The sequence below is a fragment of the Sphaerulina musiva genome, assembly GCF_000320565.1.
Source record: "Sphaerulina musiva SO2202 unplaced genomic scaffold SEPMUscaffold_1, whole genome shotgun sequence".
Classification (NCBI taxonomy): Eukaryota; Fungi; Ascomycota; class Dothideomycetes; order Mycosphaerellales; family Mycosphaerellaceae; genus Sphaerulina; species Sphaerulina musiva.
Window position 1 is genome coordinate 3417619 of NW_016017383.1, and position 24709 is coordinate 3442327.

Consider the following 24709-nt stretch of genomic DNA (forward strand, 5'->3'; position numbering starts at 1 on the left):
CTTGGGTTTGCAAGGCCGGCTCTAGCCGACATACTAGATCAACAACACATCTCGCGCCTCGCGAACATGCCCATCACAACCCCACACCAGGATGAAACGCATTGCAGAACGGCATTTGTGGAGAGAGATCGCGGCGACGACACGAGCGAGTGGAAGACGGCCTGCACGCTCATCATGGCAGCAACAGCGATGGAGTTCCGTGTCACAAAGGCCCGGGTCAGACAGGTGAGTATAACAGACCGACAGTTCATATCCTCACTCGGAAATTCCAGTTCGGAGAGGTAATAACATGTCTGATCGATTAATAGAGTACACTTCCCCGGCGCGGTCAATTCCCGCTTCACGACCGCCCTCAATTTTGCGAGAGCGACAGAAGACGATGCCATGCCTACATTCCGGATTCTGGATCAAGAAGGTCGTGTGATTGATCCCAGTCTGGAGCCACAAATCAGCGACGAGGAAGTCATCAAACTGTACACGGATATGGTCAGTGTCTCCGTCATGGATCTCATCATGTTCGACGCCCAGCGACAAGGTCGCATCAGCTTTTACATGGTCTCTGCGGGTGAAGAGGGCATCGCCGTGGGCAGTGCCAGTTCCCTCCATCCCGACGACCCCATCTTCGCGCAATACCGCGAGACGGGAATTTTCCAACATCGCGGCTTCACCTTTGACGACTTCATGGCGCAACTCTTCGCCACCAAAGACGACCCGGGACTCGCTCGCAACATGCCCGTGCATTACGGAAGCACCAAGTACCGCATCCACACCATCAGCAGCCCGCTCGCGACTCAACTCCCTCACGCCTCCGGAGCGGCATATGCGGTCAAATTACAAAACCAACTCAACCCCACCGACGAGCCCCGCGTGGTCGCCTGCTACTTTGGCGAAGGAGCGGCTTCCGAGGGCGATTTCCACGCCGCACTCAACATCGCCGCCACGCGAGCCTGTCCCGTGATATTCATCTGTCGCAACAACGGCTACGCCATCAGCACTCCGACCCTGGAACAGTACCGCGGCGACGGCATCGCTTCCCGGGGGGTCGGCTACGGAATTGACACGATCCGGGTCGACGGCAATGACATTCTCGCCGTGCGCGAAGTCACTGCACGCGCGCGCCAACGGGCTCTCCAAGATGCTGGAGAAGGAAAATGTCGACCCGTCCTGATCGAAGCCATGAGCTATCGCGTCTCCCACCACAGCACCTCAGACGACTCATTCGCGTACCGCGCACGCGTCGAAGTCGAAGACTGGAAACGCCGAGATAATCCCATCACGCGCCTGCGCAAGTGGATGGAGGATGGAAGGGGGATTTGGAATGAGGAAAAGGAACAGACGTTGCGCAAGGAGACGAGGAAGAATGTTTTGACGGCGTATCGAAAGGCGGAAAAGGAGAAGAAACCGCCGTTGGGGTCGTTGTTGAGGGATGTGTATAAGGAGCCGACGGAGGAGTTGCTGGAGCAGGCTGCTGCGTTGAAAAGTGTGATGGAAAGGTATCCGGATGAGTATGATGTTGCCGAGTTTGTGGGTGGAATGGATGGATTGAAGATTGACACTCACAACAAGAAGAAGACGTGATTGATATTTAGGTATGGTAGGTACCTACAGATATTATAAATCCTCCAACCCCAGCTGAGAAATATTCCCCAGAAACCCTCCCGTAGTCTTCTGGTTGCTCTGTTGTTGCTCCTCCGAATCCTGTTGACGAAGCAATGCATCCACATCCACCCGACCCGCCGTGAGATATTTCTCACTCACACCCACATTCACACGCTGTTGCAGCAACATTTTCAGCTCTGCTTTCAGCGCACCAATTTCCGCTTTGGACATGTTCCGCGCCGCTTTTTCTTTAATTTTGCGTCCGGCGCCCCGACCATGTTTCCCGCGCGCCTCCTTTTCGAATTCTTCGCTGTCGTAATCAATCCCTAGATCTTCTGCGGCGGTGCGCAGGAAATCGTCCTCCTTGTGGGCTTTTTCTTTGGCAATCGTGGTATCTGCGAGTTTTTTGGCAAGGGTGAGACGATCCTTCAGACGAGACACGATGCGTCGATCGATGTCGAGTGTGCGAATGTAGTAGCCTTGTCTCGTGGCCAGGGACGCATTCTCATTCGCGGATCCAGCAGCAGCAGCAGCAGAGTGGGCGTGGACTTTTGCAATCAGCCGCCGCACACCTGCTACTTCCTCGGGGCCGCAGATGAGGACGGACGAGCCCTGTTGGCCCGCGCGAGCAGTGCGGCCCGATCGGTGGACATAGGTATCTGCGGTTCGGGGTAGATGGTAGTGCACGACCAGATCAATGCTCGGAATGTCGAGACCACGTGCCGCCACGTCGGTTGCAATCAGGATGGCGGGTGTCGTCACCTTGTCTGCGTCGGTCTTGCCGCTGAAGCGTTCCACCGATCGCATACGAGCTTTCTGTGCCATGCCGGAATGCAGCGCAATCGCATTGAGGTTGAGATTCTGCAGCAATGGTGCGATGCGACGGACGGCGCTGATGGAGTTGGTGAAGACGATCGTGCGTTGCGTCGAATACAGGAGCAGAAGAGCGTACAAGTAGAGGTCCTTCTCGGTGCCCGAGCATTCGATCAGGCCCTCCTTGAGGCCAGTGGCGAGCTGATTGATTGGGTTCATATCGATGAATTTGGGTGTCTCTTCGCGGAAATTCAACTTTGACAGCAGATACTCCATCGACTGGGCATTGCTGAGCAGGTTATCCCGGTGGCTGAGCTTACCGACCAGCTTCCTTTGTAGAGCGCGATCAAAGGTCGCCGAGAAGACCAGAGTCTGCCGCTTCGCAGGCCGTGAGCTTGCCTGTGATTTCGTGGTACGTGGCGTGGTCGCATTTTCGGTTTCGTCCGATTCGTCCTGGGCCTCGTCTCGATCCAGAGCGTTCAATATCTCCTCGACCTCTTTAAAGTGACCTTCGCTGAGTAGTCTGTCAGCCTCATCAATGACCAAGAAATCGATGTGCTTGAGCGATGCTGCAACGCCGTGCCCATCACCAATCACTTCCCACAGGCGGCCCGGAGTGCCAATGACCACATCAGCATCCTTCAGCATTCGTTGCTGCTTTTGAAGGGAGAGGCCTCCAGTCAGAGTCGCAATGGAAGGCCTGTCGGTCGATAGTCCGCTGAAGAGTGCAGTGAGATGCTTGTCCAGCTGGTGCGCCAATTCTCGGGTTGGCGACAACAGCAGCGCCAAAGGACCAGAGCCACTTTTCCCCTTCTTTCGCTGCTGGGATGATTCTAAGAATCGCTCGAGGATCGGGATTCCAAAAGCCAACGTCTTTCCCGATCCCGTTGAAGCCTTTCCAATCACATCGTGACCTGCGAGGACTTCTGGAATGACGTGTTGCTGGATGGGCGTAGGCTTGGTGAAGCGAAGTTTTGATAGAGATGCCATGGTATCTGGCGATAGCTTCAAGGGGTTCCATTGCGACACATCGACGCCCGTATCCTCGCTCTCTTCCACCAGGCGCGAGAAGGCACCTTCGGAAGTCACATCACCATTCGGAGCGCTCTTTGGCTTGCGCTTCCCTTCGGCTTTCGCCTTCTTCTTGGTCTTGTCCGTTTTGGATTCCTTTCGGACCTGAAGAGCTGGCTGGTCTTCATCCGCAAATCCCGACCAGGACTCGGCATCTTCGTCAACTTCGCGATTTCCGTTGGACTTGGGGGCGTTTGCAGGCACTTGGGAAAGGAATGAGAGGGCGCCATTTTCCCCGTCTCGAGTCACCTCGACATTGTCGATTTCTTCCAGGCCAAAGAATCCTTCATAGTCGTCCATGCGATCCGGCAACGAAACCGGCTTCCACGCTAACGCTTCGAGATTGACCTTTTGCTTGGACTCGCGTGCAGCACTACGACTTTGGCGTGGCACCGAATTTCCATCGCTGTCCACAGGCGCCAGTTTCTGCCTTTTCCGAGCCTTCATAGCGGCCACTTTTGTGGGAAGGGGACGTTTCGTCTCTGTCATGCTGTAGTGAAGTGTGCTGGATCAATTCGGGAGATGTTGTAAATGGTCCAGTTCCAGTTCATGTTGCTGAAGGTTTTTTTGATGGTCGCTAAAGTAAATTTGGGCGGACTGGCGACAATGCTTACTAAGCGACAACTTTACGTCTCCGTCTGGGAGTTGTACCGTTCTCATGTAAGGTACTGTAAGGTACGTACTGTTCTACTAGGTACTCCTACTTCTACAGTTCTATCACATCCATTCTGACCTCCTCGCATCGTGATCATAACCATGACAGGTATGAATGTGAGAGCGACTGTGATTGGAGACGGGTCCCGCGCAAGTCGCGTCAGCAACCCGCGGCAGTCCCCGTCGTAGTCACAATAGGTACATGTAATTCCACTTCCACGCAGGCACATAACATAAACAACATTGAGACAGCAGTATGCAGATGGCCTCAGACGAAGATATGGATGGCAGCGTGCTGACGGCGCGGGAGTTGGTGGCCCGGTGAGTCGATCATAATAACGCCATTCATATTCACCAATACCTACATAAAGACAGTCACTGACAAGTTCTTCCAGATATGAATACCAACTACTCCATGGCTGTCAACACGCCAACTGCACCGAGCCGCTCTGCCTCACGGGACACTCCAATGTCAGCGATCGTGCTGTCCGCAAGTACACCGCGCGCTCCGCCAAGACGGTGGCCATGGCCCTCTGCGCAGGACCACGCCCTCGCCTTCACTTATGCCGCTATTGCGTGCCCTCGCCCTCTGATCCGGCACCGCCCAGACCTGCTTCGTCCTCGCCCTCGGACCTGCGTGATCCTTCTTCACTGAGTCAGTTGTTGAGCGACACCCAGGCTGTTCAGTCGTTTCATATCTCGGGCTCTGCTTCGGACATGCTGGAGCTGGCTTCAAAGCACCGTCTGCTGGACCAGCTGTTGACTCCGAGCAGTAGAAATTTCTGGTCCAGCAGAGACCTCCCCAACGCCCTTGCTTCGTGTCTGGACTGGCTGCTAAATCTCCTCCCCAACCAACGTCCAGCGATTTGGGAAATGTTGAACTGCGAAATCATTAGCAAAGGCTCTGCAGTTCCATCAACCGTCGAGAGTAAGCCCAGCGACAGCAAATGGAACGCATGGGTCGAGGTGCTGGACATCCTCGACAATCCAGCTTACCTTCGTCTGTGGGAACGCGCATTGCGTGTGGTGGGTGGGAGAATGAGCAGTGGGCCGGGGCCGCCAGAGAACGCCGCAGGTGGGCGAACAAGCGGTGATGGGGGAGACAATGGTGCGATTGACATGCTGATATCGCACGTGAGCAGTCGTGAAAACGATCGGTCTCATATACCGCTCGCCACAATCGTGTGGCTAAAGAGACTGTTTGCGACGGTGTGGGATGGCAATCCTGTTCTGGATCGAGGCTCCGTCGCCCACGTGATACTGGAGCTTCTACAGTCGTGGAAACATCTAGGGACTATCACATCTCGAGATGCCTTCCAGATGCCTCTCATACGTCTCCGACTCGCCGACATGGACCTGGCTTCGTCGTGGTACATGTGGAACTCTGCCTCCGACGACACGAAAAAGAAGCATATCCTCAACTTCCAGTACCTCTTCTCTTCCGAAACCATCACGACGTGCTTTCGAGCCGTCAACTTGCGGCGCATGAGGTAACACTGTCCAAGACCATCAAAACTTAGTCATTTGAATGCTGACCATGTTCACAGTCGGGCAAGTGGCAGCGCCATCAAATCAGGCGAGTATCGCCATCGCCACAACCTTGATCGTAACAGCGACACAGACCAATTGCCGCCACAACTCCAGCACCAAGAGGAACACTACATGCTGCTGTACGTCAGTCGTAGTAATCTACTGAAGGATACCTTTGACCAGCTGTGGCAACGAAGAAAAAGTGAGCTTCGCCGACCTTTACGAGTGCGGATGGGTGCAGACGAGCTCGACATTGGGCACGACCTGGGGTACGTTGATCTTTCAGCCTGACTTGAATTCTCTCATGAAGCTGACCCCGAAGCAGTGGCGTGCAGGTGGAGTTCTTCAACATCGTCTGCAAGCACATCTTTTCCGAGGAAGCACGTAAGTGTCGTCGGCCGCACATCTTTGCATCCCAACTCCAAACTGCAGCTGATATATTTTCTCTCCTAGAAATGTTCACCACCGATCCTCAGACAGGGTTGAGCTACTTTACCGCAGGCAGCCTTCAGCCCCTATACATGTTTGAACTGTTTGGTCTGCTGCTCGCACTGGCTATCTGTAAGCATGATCGCCACTACCTACTCCACCTCCCATGGGCTCGGATTTGCACTAATGCTTGTTTTCCTTCAGACAACGGCATCACCTTGCCCGTTCGCTTACCCAGAGTGTTATATCACGTCCTTTGTGACGTCGAACTTCCCCAACCGCTCGCAATGATCGAAGATGCATGGCCGACTCTCGCCAGATCACTGCGTAGTCTCCTCGGCGAATTTGTGGAAGATCTCGAATATGCATTCCCCTTGGAGGCAAACGGGCTGAGGCTCTCGTGCCTCCATGTGGGAAATCGCCACGCGCTGCTCACGGGCGGCAGAAGCGAGCTGTGCATCCACACCGCCTCGCTCTCGTCCAGCGCGTGCGGTGCAATGCCTGACATCACGGAAATGGAGCATGCATGGCCGGGTTGGAAATTGACCATGTCCACCTCGGCAGCAGAGCCTCAAGCGGTGACACCAGAGCACGTGGAAGACTACATCAACGCCTACTCGCAGTGGTTATGCTTCGACTCGGTGTTGCCTCAACTCGAAGCCTTCATCCACGGCTTCCGCAGCAGCGCACTCATCGATTCACAGACCTTGTCGCTGCTGGGCCCCTCCCGCCTCCAAGCCTACGTCGAAGGCATGGACATGTTGAACATTCACGATCTGAAAGCTGCCGTGCGCTACGATGGCTATGTGCCCACACAGAAATACATTTTGGCCTTCTGGCGCGTGATCGCGTCATGGCCCCCAGAGAAGCAAAAGCTCTTGCTGAAGTTTGTGACGGCGACAGAACGGATCCCGATTAGTGGCGCGAGCAGTCTGACGTTTATCATCAAGCGGGCGTATCCCGAGACTTTGCAGGCGCTGCCGACGAGTTCGACGTGTTTTGGAACGTTGATGTTGCCTCGTTATCCGAGCACGGAAATCATGGCGGAGAAATTGAGCCTTGCTCTGAAATTTGGAGCAGAGGGATTTGGAGCTGGATGAGGAGTGGCAGGATTAATTCGTAGGTAAGGTGCCCTGCAGATTCTTAAAAGACTGTAGCGCCACCTATAATAGTTCCCGAGATCGATCAGAATCGGGAAAGTGTAGATGAACAAGATAGACAGAGAGGGAAAAAACAGCGCAAGAAAAGAAAAGAAATAGAGAAAAAAAAGAAAAAAACTCACCATCGATAACATAATCACTCCCCGTCATATACGACCCCGCCCGACTACACAACAACACACACATCCCATCCATCTCCCCCACCGCTCCCATCCTCCCCATCGGATTCCTCTCATTCCACACTGCCCTCGCCTCTCGAATCTTCCCTTCCCCCGCATTCAAAATCGTATCTTGGTATCCCGGAGAAATGGAATTCACTCGCACGCCATCCACTGCCCACTCGGCCGCAAGAGATTTGACGAGAGCGACGATGCCGGCTTTGGAGACGTTGTAGGCGGCTTGGGGTTGTGGAAAATTGACCCGGTGCGCGGAGATGGAGCCGATGAGCGTAATGGTTCCGCCTGGAGGGGATTGGGAGCGCATTTGTTGATGGGCTTTTTGGGCGGTTAGGAAGGAGCCTAGACGGGAGGAGATAAGACTCTCGTTAGTTGGAGTTTTCCTTTTTTCTTTCCTTTTTTTTCCTTTTTTTTCCTTTTTTTCCTTTTTTCTTTTTCCTTTTTTGAGAATCTGACATACCTGTCGTATTCACATCCAACGTCTTCCGCCACTGTTCCGCCGTCATTTCTGCAGCGTGATGACAGCCCACAATTCCCGCAAAACACAACACATGATCGAGAGAGCCGAGGGTTTGCACGACAGATTTCACCGCTTCTTCCACTCCTTCGGCGTCCGTCACGTCGACGGCGATGCCGAAGACGCGTTGTTTGGGGAAATCTTGAGCGAGAGAGAGAATTGCGGATTGAGAGCTGCGGAGCGTGGATTCTAGGTCGAAGAGGCAGCAGCCTGATGCACCGTGTTCGAGAAGGGCTCCTGAGGAAGGTTCAGTTTGTATTTCTTTTTATCTTGTGTTTTCCCCCTTTTCTTTTTTCTTCTTAGATTAACATAGATTCAATCACTCAATACTTACGCGCTGCAGAAAGTCCAAGAGTCCCGGCCCCTCCTGTGATCACGACATTGCCCTACTTAGTAGAAAAAACCACCCGACTTGTATTAGCAAGCTGCTCTTCTTCTTCTTCCCAAAATTGAGAACGTAGAAAAAAAGGTTGTAGGCTAACTAACCTCTACAGCAAATCGCGCCAATGCTCGTCCTTCCGCATTCAAATAATGAGGGAGTGGTGCCGGCGGAGCTGTCTGAGATGACTCGGAGCCGTCCGAAAGGGTCATGAAGGGAAGGACGCGAGCAGTTAATGACTCTCGATCTGCCATGGCTGTTGGAGAGAGAATGTCCGATGATGGATGGTGAGGTGTGTTGGTTTACACCCGACGTACATGTAGTTGTTATACCCAACCTGTTAGCGCTGATGAAAGAAGGGTGACAAGACGGGACCCTCCTGCCCCCACAATTCGGCAAGTGGGCCGAGCTGCGAGCAGATAATTAATGTACAGAAGACAAGCAGCCTCACAGACATGCAGTCAGCTTTTGTGGTTGGAAAATTACCGCAAAGTGCAGCAATGGTAATGGGACGGCATTTGACAAGTCTGATAGGGTATGTACAGAAGTATTGCTACAGCCGCTCTTATCGAACGATCCATGCCCAGCCTCACTTCTTCTTTTCCTCCTCTTTGGGCGGTTCCGGCTTGGGCGTGGGCAAAGTGAACGTCTCTGGTTTCCGCTCATGTCCCGGTCCAACCTGTGCGGGCTGTTAGTGCAACAAGATCCGTACTTCCTGAAGAAATGTGACCTCACCTGCTCCCATGCTGCAGAGCCACCCTCAAAGTTGCGGAATGCTTGCGTCAACTCGAGAGGCTCCACCACAATCCGTTTCTTCTCCTCATCGTATCTGATCTCCGTGTATCCCGTCAGAGGAAAGTCCTTGCGCAACGGGTGGCCGTCGAAGCCATAATCGGTCAGAATGCGCCGCAGATCCGGGTGGTCGACAAAGAAGACGCCGAACAGATCGTACACTTCGCGCTCGTACCAGTTGGCGCCATCGTACAGGCTCGTGATCGAGGGCACCGGAGTAGCCTCGTCGGCGTACGTCTTGACGCGGATGCGCGAGTTGTGGCGGACAGAGAGCATGTTGTAAACAATCTCGAAGCGCTGGTCGCGAGTGGGGTAGTCGACGGCGGTGATGTCGGCAACGCAGGTGAACTCGGCGGCCGTATGGTGCTTAAGAAAGCTGAAGGTGGGTATGACGCCGGCGGGCGGAATATAGATGGTGAGTTCGTCCTTCCACACCGAGAACTGCTGAATATACTTGGGCAGACACGACATGAGGTACTGGCCATAGGCGTGCAGGCTGTCGGCCTTGGCTTGGTATTTGTCTGCATACCACGTCTTAGCTGTTATCGCTTCACAAATGCCTCCTCACATAGCACCCCGGCCAGTGCCATTGACTGCTGTATGGGACAGACACACCGGCAGGATTGACAATAGGAACATGCAGCTTTTCGGGCGCATTTCGTGGGCTGTGACGCATGTTCTTGAGGTCACCAATTTGGCCGGCGAGCTCCTTGCCTCTGGATGCCGCTGCTGCGAACCCGCGGATCGCTGTCGCCGTCGCTGTCGCTGGCGCTGTCGACTTCGTCATTGGTAGACTTGCCCCATGGCGAGTGGCGGCTCTGTGTACCGAGCGCGCGAGAGACATGGCCAGGCAGGGACAGATTCGGGATGGGGAGAGGGAGGTGGAGCGGAAGATGTCCAAGTGGTGGTGGTGGTGATGGTGGTGGTAGTGGTGAGTCGTAGATCACCGTGTCAGGTGAATTGGAATCGCAATGGTAGGTCAGCAGCTACCTACTACCACGGTCTACTAGAACTAAGTTAGAAGCAAGCTAGCTCTGGTCCACAGCCGGACGGAAGATGCCGCAGAGCAGCAGCACCTCAAGACACCTCGAAGACGGAGACGAGGACGAACACTTGCATTTGTATCACCACCTCCTACCACCACCACCACCCTGCCCTGTCCTGCCGCCGGCCTCATATCCATCACCGCAACGCCTTCCTCTTGACCGTGCCGCCACCACCACGACACCGCCCCGCCGCGCCATCGCTAACCACTCCGCGCAGTCTCTCTTTCCCGTCGTCCTGTCACGCTGGCGCTCTCACGGTCATCGCCATCGCCCTTGCGTTCTGCTTTCACCACTACCACTACCACTACCACCACCGCCGCCACCACCACAGTCATCACCACCACCACTACCACAGTCACCACCTCCGCCCCGTCCGACTCTGTCTGTGTGACCCCTCGCCATTTCTCCCGCTCCATCTCTGCTCGCCCGTCACAGCCGCCATGTCGCGCTCGCTGCAGGATCAGTTCATCGACGACGATGAGGAAGAGACGTGTCCGCTCTGTGTCGAGGAGTTCGATCTCACGGATAAGGGCTTCCGGCCATGTCCCTGCGGCTACCAGGTGCGTCGCTCCTTATCCTCGTGGGCTCGGCCATTCTGTGCTGACCTCTCCCCTTTAGATCTGCCAGTTCTGCTACCACAATGTCAAAACCAACATGAACGGGTTATGTCCGGCCTGTCGAAGACCCTACAATGATGCCGACATCGAGTACAAGCTCATCACTCCCGAGGAGACCGCTGCACATAAGGCGCGCCAGGCTCACAAGCAGCGCAAGACCCTCCAGGCGCTGCAAAAGGAGAAACAAAAGGCCGAGGCGGATAATCTCAGTCGCAAGCATCTGGCAGGAATGCGAGTCGTCCAAAAAAATCTGGTCTATGTGACTGGTCTGAGCCCGACTTCGCAAGAGGACCAGTTGCTGCAGACCCTCCGTGGCGATCAGTACTTTGGTCAGTATGGCAAGATTATCAAGATTGTCGTCAGCAAGGCCAAGGACCCGTCACATCCGCACTCCGTGGGTGTCTATGTCACGTATGAGCTCAAAGAAGATGCTGCGGCCTGTATCGCTGCCGTGGATGGATCGAAGAATGGCGATCGAACGCTTCGCGCCCAGTTTGGTACCACGAAATACTGCTCGGCCTATCTTCGAGGCGAGAACTGCACGAACCGGAATTGCATGTTCTTGCATGAGCCTGGTGAGGCCAACGAGAGCTACTCACGTGCAGATCTCTCGGCTCTGAATGCTGGTTCTTCGCAGCAAGGATCCGCGAGGCCTCCTCCACCCCAATCTCAGCAGCCTGTCGCGTCGGCAGCTCCGACAATGATGCGCCAAGGCAGTACCGACCAGCACGCTCCGAGTCCTGCGCCTGATCGACCCGCTTTACCATCAACAGCTAGCTGGGCTACCAAGCTACCACAATCGAGCCGCGCCGAGAGCAGAAGTACCAGTGGAACTGTTGAGAGCCCCGCGCCTGTGATTTCTATTCCTGCTGCCGCACAACCAGAAGTGGCCGTGGAGCAGGCGCCACTGCCGCAAGCGACGCCATCACAGGAAACATCGGAAGACAGTGCGCTACCAGATTTCCCCTCAGCGAGACCCGACTCGCCCCAGTCTCGTCGAAAACATATTTCTCCACTGGATGCATTTCTTGCCAACATTAAACTGGAAGATTTCAAGCTCGTCTGGTCCGACAAGTGCTTGACGGAAACCGAACAGAACATGATCAAAAGCTTTCCCCCATTATTCGACGAGAACGGGGGCGCGAAGCGAAGGCTACGGAGGCAGCGTGAGGAGGAAAGCCGGCGCATCGAGCAAGAAGTTCAAGTCTTTCAGCAGCCTCCGCTTGCAGAACCCGATGATAATCCGGAGATGAGCGGTAGTCTGCAGCTTGGAGGCGAGCCGGAGGAGCGCCAGGGTTCGAACCAGATGCAGAGCGCAATCCATCCGCCGGGACAGGATGGAGGCGTTGACCAGCGTTACCAATACGGAGGCGTGGCGACTTCGAGCCCGGGAACGAGTGATCGTGGACTCACGCCACAGCAGCACCAGCAGATGCTGCTACAGACACTGAAGCCCAACGCGCCGAGTGCTTTCATGAATAATACAGGTCAGCAGGCCACGTTCAATACTTCATTCCCACAGCAGGCGACGAATCCTCCGCACGGCCACCAGCGCAACGTTTCCCGGTACTCCTTTGCGAACGATTCGGCATCTGCTTCCACAGCAGTAAAGCCCGTGGCAAATCCCAAAATCATGAATCAACAAGCTGCCATGATGCCTTCGACAGGTGGCAACCATTTCGGCGCGCAGCATCAACAGCCCCATGGCCAATTCTACACCAGCAACGTGCAGGGACCACCACCAGGTCTCAAGACGACTGGAACTCCTCCTGTCAGTGGCAACCTGACTTTTGGGCAGGGTCACGGTTTTGCGACTGGCGGGTTACAGTACGGCGCAGGCTCGAGCCGTAACCAGCAGGATACTTATTATAGGGATTTGCTGCGCGGCAACAATGAAGCAGCGATGTCTGGTCGTGTCGAACCTAAGCGTGAGTTACAATCCCTTCCCAGTTACAACAATGCCCAATCACATGCAGCGTTCATGGCGACCCAGCCCAATGCCTACCCCGCCCCATCCTATGCAAATCTTGGCGCGTTTGGCGATGGTGAAAAGCAACGCAAAAAGAAGGGAAAGAAGCACAGGCACGCTGACACTTCCTCCTCTTCAGGAGGTGGTATGATCGATGTGTCAGATCCTGGAGCCAGCCATCTCCTTCCATCAAGAATGCATCAGGGTGCGAGCGGGTTCGGCGGAGGTGCTTTCGCTGGTCAAGCCGTGGGCACTGCAGGTGCGTTATACTCTGGCATGCATGGCGGCGGTTACAATGGGCGATGGTAGAGTGCGGCGCACCACTCTCTTGCTTTTGATTTCTGCATGGCGTTGGTGGAGGGAAACAGATGCCTCTTTGACGATTGCGTTTCAGCGAACCACTTTGGGCTGTGACTTGGGTTTTTTGCACGGTGTTTATCGAGATGGGAACAGGGTACCTGGACTAGTGCCAAGTGTTGGACGCTGGCCAGAAAAAGAGTCGTGAAGCGGCGGGCGTCAAGCCATCAACATTCTCGAGAGTGGTCAGCGCATTGCACAGAATACACGGCGTCAGGAGTTGCTCTGATTGAGACGGCATCTTCAGCCCCCTTTTGCGAGTCCTCATCATGCCGCTTGTTGTACGTATCTCACAGATCTTCTTTAGCGGCTGATAGATTGACGGAATGATAGTATCATGGCTCACGACTCTTTGACCCTTCACTTGATCGCGTGCCATGACCCAGGACGTGTTGTGTACATAGCTAGATCTAATAGGCTCCTTTTCTTTTTCTTTCTCAGGTGGACACCACCAAGCCACTCGCGCCATGCATGTCAAGAGGAGGAAATCAACCCATCATCGTGGTGCTGGCTGAGCTGGGCTAACAATGTGATTGTGACAGATGAGAATTTCCCGCCATTACGGCCACCCACTCGACAGGTATCGCTGGATGAGTCACGCAACTCCACGCCTCCTATTCCGCCTGGATTTGAACCACACTTGAGCCATGAAAGCCGGCGTTCCACTCCCTCGATTCCCCCTGGCTTGTCGAAGCCTACCGCGCTGCCTGATCTGGAAGGCTCCCTCTCCCGTCCTACATCTCGTCCTTCGAGCAGAGCCAGCATTCGAAGGCAAGCTTCGCAAATTCTGCCCGCATTGCCACTGCGGCCAGGAACACCTCACAGAACCGCCACGCCTTCTCGACACCCCGCCAAAGAACACGCCGACCACCAGGCGACTCAAGAAACGCCAACAAAGCCGCCCCGATCTACCTTGTCATCTGACTTGTTGAAGGTTGCGATGTCTGCTGGTCATGGAGACGGCGCCGATGTGAGCACCTCAAACGATGATAGCGGGAACGCAACACGCGAACAAGCTGTGGGATCGACACCACAGCAGAAAGGGGAGACCGCGATGACATCGAGTGATGCAAACTCTGCTGCTGTAACCACGGATGTCGTTGAAAGTGGCATGGTGAAGAATCCTGCAAGCACGTCAAAGCAGAATAAAACGAGTGGAGAAAAGCGCGAGACTCAGAAGCGCAAGCATCCGGGCAAACTCGATATCACTGCTGCAGTGAGTGAATCCGTCGCCTTGGCGAACCGAAAATCGACAGCTGCGGAGGATAAAGTGTCGGACAAACAGCACGTCACTGCTGCTGCTTTGCCGTCGTCCATCACAACAACGGAGAGTCCAATGCCATCTCCTGCGCTCAGAACTGCTCCACGTACACTGCGCGTCGTGCAAACGCCGAAAACCGAAACGCCATCGACGATGTCTGCCACTGTGGCTGCTCACAGACTGCCGTCGCGTCAGCCGAGTGTGGCATCTATCGCACTTCCAGGAACTCCATTCAGCGACCACGTCTCGGTATCTGACAACGTCTCGATGACTTCAACTTCACAGTCTCGCGCCAACTCGCCCCCTCCCGCCGGCAGCAAAGTAGGGTCGGCACCCGTCCGAGCGAAAACCAAGAGTCAGCAGAAAAAAGACCGACAAGAGCGTGCCAAGGCGTTGGAAGACGAGAAAGCGAAATTGAATGAGGCGAGCAAGGCAATCTCGGAGGAGCCTGTTGTCGAGGCCATACAGACTCGGAAGAAGAAGGCTCGGAAGGAGAAAGACGTGGCTCGCCCGAAGCCTGCGAAGGCGACCAGCGTTGCTACCACACCTGCTACAGCCACGGCAACAGCCACGGCGACCGCCACGGCTACAGCAGAGACCACACCGATCGCCAGTCGTCCGACCACTCCTAGCGTCACAGCGACGGGGACGCCGGACATTCCCACGGTTCCTGATGTGACCGCTGTACTTGGCAAAGGCTCGAAGCCTGCAACGCCCACCCAGACAACGTCTACGCCTCCGCAAGTGGTGCAGACGCCCAACGTGCCATCTCCTCCGGCGACTCCGACCCTCACACCGGCACAGATGATCGCAGAACTGAAAGCATCGGCACCACAAATCCAGAAATGCATCGACAATCTCTTTCGAGTGTCCAACAGCAGAGATTTCAAGACACACTATGGCAACATCTCCCACAAGGACTTGGTGAATCACTGGCAGCCCGAGCTGAAGTTCAATCTTACCAAGCATGTCGTGGATGACTTGCTCAAGGGTGAAGTCGCAGCGTTTCATTATGGGGGCGAAGAAGATCAGACCTTCAATCGAGGCATGATCACGCCGATGGGAGCTAACCTTCGCGCGCTGACGACAGATCTGGAGAATCGGTTCCTGGAGCTGGAGAGTGTTTTGCGCACCATGCCCGAAGAGTCACGCTTCCGTCCCGCAAAACCTCAAAATGATATGAAGTTGCCTGCGGTTGATCTCGAGGCCATGAAGCGTCAATTCGATACGGGCGGCGTTCGAGGGCCGAGTATCATGGAGCAGATGGTGCAAGACGGAGCCACGTTGAAGAAGGGAGCTTTTCTGGTTGACGAAGCGAGCAAGTACATTAACGAATTCGTGATGCCGCCCGTCACACCGCCGCCATCTGTTACCAATACCGCCCGGACCCAGCAGGCGGCAACGACGTTGCAAGCATCCACCACGGTGGAGCGAACGGTGCCGAGTGTGGAAATTGCCGAGAGACAGTTGAAAGAGGCACAGCGATATGCGGAGGAGAAGGAGAGTGCGTTGCGGAAGGTCATGAAGAAGAACAAGAAGATATTAGGTCTTGCCTGAAGTATCTATGTGGGTCAATGAGTGAGCGAGGGGACATTCATTGGATGCAGAGATTACGTGTACACACTCTCTGATATGCCAAGGATAAGAAGGAAAACTGCCCTCCGCAACGATCATGAAGAAGCAGAAGAAGATGTCTAGGTCTTGCTTGAAATGGTCAGTCAATGAGTGAGTGGGCGAGGGGCCATTCATTGTCTATAGAAATTGCATTAGAGAGACTTTTTGATCTCTCTGACTCTCTCTCCCCCTTCCTCTCTCTCTCTCTCTCTCTCTCTCTCTCACACACACACACACACACACACACACACACACACACACAAGCACTCATTATAACAGACATGACAGGAGTGAAAAGAAAAAGAAGAGAAAAGAAGCTCAAGCACGCTTGACATACCAGTGAGTGCATCCATGTCTCGGATTTTTGCCTACACACATATGTATATTTATATATATTTATACACAGATATATCCAGGTCCATATCAATATCCATCCTTTCCAGTTCATATCACATCATTCATTCATTCATATCATTCATATCATTCATCATGTTCTATCCTCCCACAGATGATTCCTCTATATTCCTGACAACGAATACTGAGACCGCAACAAATACTCAACAGCACGATCCACGCGCAACGATTCCCCATCATCCGTCACTTTCAAGGCCTTTTTCGCATCCGTGACGGGAAAGCCCATGGAGACGAGTTTGTGCACGGCCATGTCGCTCGTGTTGTTTGCGCCCGGGGCGAATTGGTGGAGGAGGAGGGGATTGGCGGGGAGATGGCTGTTGCGGCGGGGTTCGTTGTTGTGGAGGGGAAGATCGGGTTTGTTGTCGTCTTCGAGAATGGGACTGATGGAATGGGTGGGTGGTGTCCAACAGGGAGTGGGAGAGCGACTATGGCCGATTCCTTGAGCTGATGCAGGAGGAGGAAGTGATGATGATGATGATGAGGAGGAGGAAGATGCTGGATGGTGGAGAGTGGCTGTTGCTGAGGAACGGGTGGTACTGCTACGCGACATGATGCTCATGGGCCGTTCGGAAGCCATGTCAATCAGAGGTAGTCGTTTGTAATCGCTACTTTGTCGACGGAGGCGGATTTCGGCAGCCATGGACGCGACTCGTCTGCGACTGAGGAGTTTCTGTTCTCGTTCCTGGGCATCTTGGGGACGATGGTTGGCTGCCAGGATTTGCTCCGAGTATATGATGGCCATGGGCTCCTTGAGAAAGTTACACAGGCTGCTGTTGTAGACGGGTGGTCTCCATGTGGTCCAGCCACGCTGCCGGGCGAGTGAGAAGCCCGATGCGCTGTTGTCGGAGGCAAGGACGGCCATTTCCAATACGACATCGGGGCCCAAGGTCAGGAGGTATGCGAGCCATTCCTCCAGCAGGCGTCCTTCATTCTCAATGTCACCCTCGACCACGTCACAGTGGTCGAACACGCCGCTGTCTCGGGCTTGTCCGACACGGCCACGGTAACCATGCAGAAGAGATCCGAGACACGTCCACATTTCCGTCATGTCGTACAGCTGTGCGGGTGTGAGACCACCGCGATTGCCCAGGGCGAAGTGGGTGGGCGCAGCGAGGAAACCGTTGGACATGTCAAAGTCCACAATCGTTGCGGAGAGCGAATAATCGTCGAGCGAATCTCCCTGCAACCAGTTCAGCTGATTCGTCAAGTCTTCTTCGCGGCCCTTGTTGCTTCCAAAGATAAAGGTGAAGCACCAGATGCGATAGAGAGCATCGTCGAATCGTTGCGCATGGGGATGCGTAGGCGTGGACAAGGCGAAGGTTGTTTCCGGTCTCACAAAAGTGCCGCACTTGTCGTGAATGAGGCTCTTGAGGCGGTGAACCACGTCAAGATCGCGCCAATAGCTCGCCACATAGGAAGTAGGAGTATGTTCCTGCGGGACAGGTGAAGCGTCGGAGGACAGCTTGTCGGGGATGTCGGGGACGTCGGGATGCTTCCATTCTCTCAGTTCAGCGGCAGGAGCAGATTCATTGCAGATGACAGCCTTGATGAGTTGCATTTCATGCTCCTTGTATACGCGGTACATGCCTCTATTGATGATGGCCGTGTTGAATAGATCACGGAGGCTGGTCAATGCACATAATATGTCGAGTAAGACGACTTCTGCCGACGTGGCCGGTACGGAGAGCTCCACGTCGTCGTTGTCGTCGTCTCTCGATGATATTTCCGTGCTCGACGACTGGCATTTGATATGGTCTGTTACATCGTCGCCGCGTGGCGGTGCAGGTATGCTCGGAGGCTCTGCTCCTGGCGCTGGCGCGGCAGTGGCAAAGAGCACCCTTTGTGACACGAGTGGGACCAGATTCTCCCGGATGGCACCTGTGCCAGACATGCTCGCGGTTCTTCGGAGCAGTGGTCGTTCGCTCGCGTTGTTGGAGAGAGTTGCCAAGTGAGACTCGGATCGTCTCCTGGTAGGCACGGGCAAGGACTGGTCTCGCACAAACTGCGACCCTCGTTGCCCACGTGCACGCCAATCGCGTTTCCGAGAGCGCTTTGGCAGCGTGGGAGCACGCTCCAGTGGTGGTTGCATGACTTCGCGTACACTGTCGTGTCGTTTGGGGATCGGAGGGGGCTTGACCATGTGTTGCTGCTCATCGAGCAGATCATCCGCCCATAGCCAGCTGGACGACTGCGTGCTCATCGCTGAGAGTTGCGTGCTGAGCTCGAGCTCAGCCTGGCTCAATGTAGGGCTACTCGTGTGGCGTCGGGTGGGGGCATATTGACTGTGTCGTAGCTCCGTCATGGTGCGGCGTGGGAACGGCACACTGGGCGTGCCCTTCCGCTGTGACGCCGTATTCCTGAGAGACTGGGACGACGCGCGGGTCGAATTGACCATTTCTGCTTCCATCACCAGTATTGATGGCGCGGCCACTGGCGTCGGCGGGAGGGCCTTGTTAATGTCGATGTTGGTGAGTCTGGATCGTGGCGATATGTCGTCCAACACACCCGCTTGTACAGGCGATGCCGTGGTTTTTGTATCCACACTGGTGACAGAACTTGGTCTACTGTAGGGAGAGCTCTCATCGGTCCTCGCTCGGCTGGAAGCCGATGACTGCGATGGCCGAGACCTGTGGCAGCCTGCTCGCAAGTGGTTTGCGGATTGTGGGTCGGGAGTGTGGAGACGTGCAGTGTCGAGGGGAGCAGCGATTTCGATGGCCAGCGGGCGATTGGTGTAGACGGACAATGGATCCAAGGAGGAGGAGGAGGAGCGGGCACTTCCTGGTATTCGGACAGAAAGCGGAGGCTTGGCAGTAGGTGTGGAAATGGTCGAGTCCGGGTCCTCGTAGAGCAGCACATCGTTCGTCCCGTAATGTAGAGGGCTCTGATCAAAGTGTGCGACACCATTGATCCAGGTACCAATGCGGTGCTCGGTATCGGAGTGGCGCAGCGAATGCCGATCCAGCGTGCGCGTTCTCGTGGTATATGATGGGGGAACGGCATTCAAGACGGTACGTTTCGAGGTCGAGGTTCTGGCATCCTTTCTATTGTGAGGAGGACATGTGGTTGTTTCGGAGCGGACGAGGCCATTGATCTTCTCAGACCAGCTGTACTGGGTGATGATATGAGGACGCGAGATGGCCATGAGGGCGACGTGGACGACAGGCGCCTTTGGTTCCTGGTCGTTGGACGCTCCTCTTCTGCTGAAGATGGATGTGCTCCGCCTGGCAATATCGGAGGGAAGATGATGTGTCTGCTGGTCACCAGGCTTTGGCATCAGGCGAGGAGTGTGGTGATGGTGGAGGTGGAGGTGGTGGTGTGCAGAGTCCAGAGCACTAGGAGTGGACAATGTGAGTGACTAGTAGAAGGTCTATGGCGGCACGATCAGCTTAGAAGTAAATAGTGTACGACGATGGCAGTGATGATGCAGGCGCTAGTTCTGGCTACTGGGGGTTAATACCTGCACGTTCTCGGGGATTTGGGAGAGGGAGGATAGTGTCGTTCTAGACCTTCCAGTTCGAGCAGTAGATGCGACGTCGATAGGAGAAGCGATATCACGTTCCAGGCGACGACGATGAGAGTGGGTGGTGATGGTGGTGGTGGTGGTGGTGGTGGTGGTGGTGGTGTTTACTACTGGTATGGCAGTGTAGACAGGACAGAAAAGTACTATTTTTTTTTTCCTCTACATGCCGACGACGGTGGTGATGCACGAGGGAGGCTATTTCTGGCGGGCACAAGACCCCAGACGCTGTTACGCACGTTGTCCATCCCGGTTGTTGCAGTGGGCGAGCTGCCGCGAGCACGAGGAAGAGGCAGTGAGGCTGAGGAGGAGGAGAGGTGCGGAAAGGATAATGGATGGCCCGAGCAATGCTAGTTCCTAGGAGGGACCGTAGTTGGCTGGCTTCAGGCCTCAAGGGAGTCAAGGGAGTCAAAGGCTGGAAGAAGGAGTGGAACTAAGCGGCCTTGGCTATTTAGCCCTTGTGCCACTCCTCGCCTGCCCCCACGGCCGCTGCTGCTGTGCTACTATTTCAAGTCACTGCTACTACCTCCTACCTCCTAGTCTACTACAGGACCTATACTAATAAGGTACTTCTATAACTACCTCCTACTGGCCTACTGTCCTTTGAAAACTACACAAGACAGACATGTTAGCCATTGAAATGTATACACGCAGGCTGCCAATCGTATATCTCTGACCTACTCCATGGAGTAGTACTTCCCTCCTGTCGACAGTGACCAGGACTAGCCGACTATATTAGCCTCCAACGGAGTTCCAGGTAGAAAGAAGTAGGTCCATAAGGTGCTCGTCCCCCACAGATCTGAGACACCAACGCCCCGAAGCTCCGCTCCCACACCTGCCCTAATCAGCCATACACCGGTATCTATAATCTGTTCATATGTGATTCTTTCATTTTCATCGTATGAGTAGTACCGTAGGAGAGGAGATGAAAGGAAGAAAGAGGAGAAGGAGAGAAGGAAGGAAAACAGAGGCCAAATGTCGAAAAAGCCGTTCTCTCGAGAGGAAGAGGAAGAGGAAGACTGTAGAGCTTGGCGTGAGGAATTTCGCATTCTTCTTAACAGGTAGTATTAGATAGTCGTAGATACAGCCACGAGGATACTGGTCGTCCGATCGTGTGCACAGGTATAAAGTCATAGTTTAACTCACAGAACTACAATATCCAATCCAAGTGACTCGTGTTCGTGTTCGTGTTGGTATTTCCAAACTTACCTACCTACCTTATACCTTGATCCTAGTCCCGGATCCATCCTCCCATCGTCATATTATACGGATCTCATCATCCGACCGACTCGGCGACATCCGAGCGCACTGATAATCATCTCTTCGACTCCTTCCGGGTCCATCCTTCAAATACGTCGTACTTGCCTCCACCGACCTCCGTAGTACGGACCCGCCCTCGTACTTTCTATCCGAGAGAGAGAGAGAGAGAATCCCCAAGCACTACCTACCTCCTACAGTCTACGCCGACGACGCCACGTTTCGAACGCATGTATGCACGCCGCCTACCTACCTACCTTACCTACCACTCCCCTCCCCTCCCCTCCTCTCCGAGAGTCCCTCTACCGCAGCGACTTGCCTGCCTGCCTACCTCACTCCCATCGTCGTCTTGATTGAAGAGAAGCAGAGCCAAATATCATCCCTAATCGTATTGAGGAGGCCTTGGGGAGAGTGACACCTACCTACGACAAAAAGAAAGCGAGCGCGCTGCTAGTGAGGTTGAGTGCGAAGACTCTCTTCTCTTCTGCCGGGCACCACGTTCTTGCACTCAACACGTGGCCGTGAATGAACGCATGGCAGAAGAAGACGATGACGACGACGATGACTGCGTTGTCATTGTTCTTGGTCTTGTTCTTGTTGCCGCTGGCTGGCTATCTGACTGGCTACTGAGCTGTCTGGCTAGCTAACTGCGGAAAAGCACTTCCGTAACGTGTTATTGTTCTGTAGGACCACGAGCAACATCGGGTATCAGTAAGGTACAGTAAGGTAAGGTCTAGTTGCAGCACCCGCCTTCTCTGGCGTTGCAGTCTCGTCTCTAGGTACATGTAGGTCTGATAGCCAACGTCTTACGAATATGTCCCGGGGAAGTTGCTGATGAGCGAAATGCCTTCTTCTCTCGATTCGATGTGATAATCTCCAGGTCGGATCGGATCGGATTCAAGACGATCGGGCATGTCGACTTGTCTCTTTTGGGGATCAATTTCGAGAAGAAGAAGAAGAAGAAGAAGAAGAAGAAGAAGAAGAAGAAGAAGAAGAAGAAGGATATTGAACACTCCTCGGTTGAGACAATTTCAAGTTTATGAACAATCAGAGGTACCTAAGGTAAGGTAGGTATATTTCGTATGCAAGACAGTCCGGTTTGATATTTTATTTTCTTCTTCTTCTTTTCCATTTTATTTTCTCGTTTCTTTTTCGATTTCTTGGTCTGTTTTGCCGGCTTTGGATCAACATTTTCACGAATGAAGTAGAGTGGAAATGTACATTTTGTCAAGAGTACAGCCGCACTATCGAGTTACGTAAAGTCGATATTTATCTTGCCTTTTTTTTTCTTGTCATTATTTCTCCTCCAACAACGGGGCGGTGTGTGTGTCAAGATTCCACATTGCGTTTCCATACCCAGGCAAAGGCAGTTGCCACTCCAATTGTAGCCGCCAGTCCCACATACAGAGTGGTGCGGTCGACGGAATCGTCTTCGCTCTTCGGGAGCGCCTGCGAGGGATACGTCGCACACTCGGCCAGATGGACGAAGAAGTCGCTGATGGAAGTCCATTTCGCAGACACATGCAGCGGCTTCGCCATCTTCAGCTGCTCGCAGAAGACGTCGGGTTGGATTTCCGTTCGTTGCACGGCGCGGTCTTGGTCGGCTTTCAAGGCGACGTACACTGATGGGATCGAAGAGAGTAGAGCGGGATAGCGCTTGCGGAGATGGGTAATGTGCGCGAAGCTGTTGGGGTCACTGCTGTCGTATGTGTAGCAGAGCAAGTCGCATGCGTCGAGCTTGGCTTGGTTGTCGAGGATGGCGGGCTCGAGTTCTCCGAGCTCCTCGAGGATGAGATAACACTGTTTGCCGCCTTGGAGCTCCACACTGTTGACGGCTGTTTGTGGTTTGATGGTAGGATGATAGGTGGCATTGAACGGTCTGGCGAGAAAGGCATTCAGCAAGGCCGACTTGCCACTTTGCGCCGCTCCGATGATATAGCACAAGAAGACGTTTCTCTCCACCCTGCCAGGTCTCTGGCGCCGCTTGCGCGGCTTGGTCACTTTCAAGGCCGTGATTGTGCCTTTCCCATCAATCTCGAACCCCAGATATGCAAGATACTCGAGCGTGATCCTGGGGTCCTCGAACGTGGTCATGCTCCATTGTGCCAGCCAGCCCTGGAGGGTCACGTATCCCGCCTCGTTCCTGACAGTGCTGCAAGGAAAACCCGAGTCGACCCAGAGGGCTGGAATACCGGGTGTGGGCGCGAAAAGTGCGGCCAGTTCAGCATTGCTGAGACCGCCATCATTGTCCTTGTCATGTAATAGGAAGAGGTCGACAAAGAAGCGATAGCCCAAAGGTGACAGCTCAGCGGAGGCATGAGCGGGGACATCGAACTTGGGATGGAGAAAAGTGTCGGAAAGAGAAAGACTGTCGGAATATTGGAACTTGCGAAGAATGATCCAGACCGTTTCGTGTCGTCCTTTTTGGGCGAACATCTTATTGAGGTGGATGAAGCCACTGACATCGATGCCTCGACCGGCGTTGTTCTCTTGTTGGTCATGACTGGCCTCGTTTTTCGATCGCTGTATTGATCGTTTGATGTTCGCGAGGTCTTCGTTCGATAGAGACTTGTCGAAGCATTTGCGCTGAAAGTCCTGAATCTCCTTGTCGTTGAGAAAGCCGTCCTGGTCTTTGTCGCACAGATAGAATACTCGTTTGAGTGCGTCAATTGCAGCTGGTTTCAGAGCGTTCTCCTTGGAATCGTAAATGGGCGCGATCGGATGTGTCACGGCTTTCTGACAGAGGAAGAACACTTCGTTGATATTGTGGTGCTCTCGCGCACTGGTCCTGATGCACGCATCAATCTCCTTGAATTCTGTCATCTTGATCACAGATGTTAGTTTACCTTCGCCCGGATATGGACTACCATGAGGGGCTTACCACGGGTAGCATCTCATCCTCGATTGCAGTGCTAACGCCAGGATTCAAATCACTTTTATTTGAACACAGCACTACCGGCACATTGACCCCAAGAGATCGAAAATACGGCATCCAGAACAGCGCCACGCGCTCATAGCTATAATGGTCGCTATACACGAGAAGAATGACCTAAAAACAATGCCGCCTGTGTTAGTGGTACTGCCGAAGTGGAGGTGCTGTACTGGCTGGACGAACATTGCATTTGCGCAAGGCCTTTTTAAGTTCATCGCGATCCTGGGGCAAGGAGGAGGTGTCGACAATGGTAGTGGATACGTTATCGGGCGTTCCCAGAGTCGGAGGCAAAGTTATCGGCGGCAATACGGCTTGTATTCTGGTTGTGATGAAGGCATCTTTGACAAACGACGTGAGCAACGAGCTCTTCCCCGTTGCTTTGTCGCCGACGATGCAGATCCAGACTGGTGCGCAGAGCGTTAGCACAACATCAGATGGAAATTATTTCCGTCGTCGCCAGGAGAGTCAGGAGAGTCAGGAGAGTCAGGAGACGGGGACGGGGACGGGGCAGCAAGTCGGCATACCTGTGGCCATGGTCCATTCTGCAGTACCGCCCACTGTACTTGGTTGCTCTCTCTCCCTCCCTCTCTCTCTATCAAATGAAT

The 24709-nt window shown here is 54.2% G+C and overlaps 8 protein-coding genes across 8 annotated transcripts; 3 read left to right on the forward strand and 5 right to left on the reverse strand.

The window, feature by feature from the left end:
• Window positions 1-80: 80 nt before the first annotated feature.
• On the forward strand, window positions 81-1633 carry SEPMUDRAFT_146456 (2-oxoisovalerate dehydrogenase alpha subunit). The gene is made up of 2 exons (XM_016903663.1): window positions 81-225; window positions 309-1633. Exons 1-2 carry the CDS (start codon window positions 92-94, stop codon window positions 1576-1578), a joined length of 1404 nt encoding a protein of 467 aa, XP_016765539.1. The 5' UTR covers window positions 81-91; the 3' UTR covers window positions 1579-1633.
• A 278-nt stretch (window positions 1634-1911) lies between these two features.
• SEPMUDRAFT_146457 (DEAD-domain-containing protein) lies at window positions 1912-3988 on the reverse strand (the record flags this gene model as incomplete). The annotated part of the gene is made up of 1 exon (XM_016903664.1): window positions 1912-3988. A coding segment is annotated over exon 1 (2061 nt), but the record flags the coding sequence as incomplete, so codon positions are not given.
• A 405-nt stretch (window positions 3989-4393) lies between these two features.
• Window positions 4394-7196, forward strand: SEPMUDRAFT_113413 (uncharacterized protein; the record flags this gene model as incomplete). The annotated part of the gene is made up of 6 exons (XM_016901028.1): window positions 4394-4458; window positions 4533-5627; window positions 5685-5936; window positions 5993-6051; window positions 6121-6228; window positions 6301-7196. 6 exons carry the CDS (start codon window positions 4394-4396, stop codon window positions 7194-7196), a joined length of 2475 nt encoding a protein of 824 aa, XP_016765541.1.
• Window positions 5246-8636, reverse strand: SEPMUDRAFT_153383 (NAD(P)-binding protein). The gene is made up of 9 exons (XM_016907508.1): window positions 8436-8636; window positions 8284-8335; window positions 7893-8186; window positions 7379-7774; window positions 6301-7259; window positions 6121-6228; window positions 5993-6051; window positions 5685-5936; window positions 5246-5627 (listed from the first exon to the last, which is right to left on the reverse strand). The coding sequence occupies exons 1-5, from the start codon at window positions 8580-8582 to the stop codon at window positions 7240-7242; spliced, it is 909 nt and encodes a 302-aa protein (XP_016765542.1). The 5' UTR covers window positions 8583-8636; the 3' UTR covers window positions 5246-5627; window positions 5685-5936; window positions 5993-6051; window positions 6121-6228; window positions 6301-7239.
• A 186-nt stretch (window positions 8637-8822) lies between these two features.
• Window positions 8823-10080, reverse strand: SEPMUDRAFT_146460 (F420H2 dehydrogenase). The gene is made up of 3 exons (XM_016903665.1): window positions 9736-10080; window positions 9064-9641; window positions 8823-9007 (listed from the first exon to the last, which is right to left on the reverse strand). The coding sequence occupies exons 1-3, from the start codon at window positions 9962-9964 to the stop codon at window positions 8918-8920; spliced, it is 897 nt and encodes a 298-aa protein (XP_016765543.1). The 5' UTR covers window positions 9965-10080; the 3' UTR covers window positions 8823-8917.
• Window positions 10081-10278: 198 nt separating this feature from the next.
• SEPMUDRAFT_122813 (uncharacterized protein) lies at window positions 10279-13524 on the forward strand. Its single transcript, XM_016901799.1, has 4 exons — window positions 10279-10327; window positions 10384-10726; window positions 10785-13390; window positions 13444-13524. Exons 2-3 carry the CDS (start codon window positions 10607-10609, stop codon window positions 13059-13061), a joined length of 2397 nt encoding a protein of 798 aa, XP_016765544.1. The 5' UTR covers window positions 10279-10327; window positions 10384-10606; the 3' UTR covers window positions 13062-13390; window positions 13444-13524.
• Window positions 13525-16324: 2800 nt separating this feature from the next.
• On the reverse strand, window positions 16325-19695 carry SEPMUDRAFT_146464 (uncharacterized protein). The gene is given in 2 exon segments (XM_016903666.1): window positions 16325-16385; window positions 16399-19695. 1 exon segment carries the CDS (start codon window positions 19670-19672, stop codon window positions 16502-16504), a length of 3171 nt encoding a protein of 1056 aa, XP_016765545.1. The 5' UTR covers window positions 19673-19695; the 3' UTR covers window positions 16325-16385; window positions 16399-16501.
• A 2703-nt stretch (window positions 19696-22398) lies between these two features.
• SEPMUDRAFT_77681 (mitochondrial Rho GTPase) lies at window positions 22399-24698 on the reverse strand. Its single transcript, XM_016910169.1, has 4 exons — window positions 24629-24698; window positions 24288-24508; window positions 24054-24221; window positions 22399-23995 (listed from the first exon to the last, which is right to left on the reverse strand). Exons 1-4 carry the CDS (start codon window positions 24636-24638, stop codon window positions 22502-22504), a joined length of 1893 nt encoding a protein of 630 aa, XP_016765546.1. The 5' UTR covers window positions 24639-24698; the 3' UTR covers window positions 22399-22501.
• Between the last annotated feature and the right edge of the window lie 11 nt (window positions 24699-24709).

Excerpts from the sequence above, each read along its gene's own strand:
- SEPMUDRAFT_146456 (XM_016903663.1), top strand. The coding sequence starts at position 92 with ATGAAACGCATTGCAGAACGGCATTTGTGGAGAGAGATCGCGGCGACG. Across the intron at positions 226-308 it reads CAAAGGCCCGGGTCAGACAG|AGTACACTTCCCCGGCGCGG; the intron begins GTGAGTATAACA and ends ATCGATTAATAG.
- SEPMUDRAFT_153383 (XM_016907508.1), bottom strand. The coding sequence starts at position 8,582 with ATGGCAGATCGAGAGTCATTAACTGCTCGCGTCCTTCCCTTCATGACC. Across the intron at positions 8,336-8,435 it reads TGGCGCGATTTGCTGTAGAG|GGCAATGTCGTGATCACAGG; the intron begins GTTAGTTAGCCT and ends TCTACTAAGTAG. Across the intron at positions 7,260-7,378 it reads GAGTGATTATGTTATCGATG|GTGGCGCTACAGTCTTTTAA; the intron begins GTGAGTTTTTTT and ends GAACTATTATAG.
- SEPMUDRAFT_146460 (XM_016903665.1), bottom strand. The coding sequence starts at position 9,964 with ATGTCTCTCGCGCGCTCGGTACACAGAGCCGCCACTCGCCATGGGGCA. Across the intron at positions 9,642-9,735 it reads TCCTATTGTCAATCCTGCCG|ACAAATACCAAGCCAAGGCC; the intron begins GTGTGTCTGTCC and ends CGTGGTATGCAG. Across the intron at positions 9,008-9,063 it reads GCTCTGCAGCATGGGAGCAG|GTTGGACCGGGACATGAGCG; the intron begins GTGAGGTCACAT and ends CAGCCCGCACAG.
- SEPMUDRAFT_122813 (XM_016901799.1), top strand. The coding sequence starts at position 10,607 with ATGTCGCGCTCGCTGCAGGATCAGTTCATCGACGACGATGAGGAAGAG. Across the intron at positions 10,727-10,784 it reads CATGTCCCTGCGGCTACCAG|ATCTGCCAGTTCTGCTACCA; the intron begins GTGCGTCGCTCC and ends TCTCCCCTTTAG.
- SEPMUDRAFT_146464 (XM_016903666.1), bottom strand. The coding sequence starts at position 19,672 with ATGCCAAAGCCTGGTGACCAGCAGACACATCATCTTCCCTCCGATATT.
- SEPMUDRAFT_77681 (XM_016910169.1), bottom strand. Across the intron at positions 24,222-24,287 it reads AGGCCTTGCGCAAATGCAAT|GTCATTCTTCTCGTGTATAG; the intron begins GTTCGTCCAGCC and ends CATTGTTTTTAG. Across the intron at positions 23,996-24,053 it reads AGGATGAGATGCTACCCGTG|ATGACAGAATTCAAGGAGAT; the intron begins GTAAGCCCCTCA and ends TCTGTGATCAAG.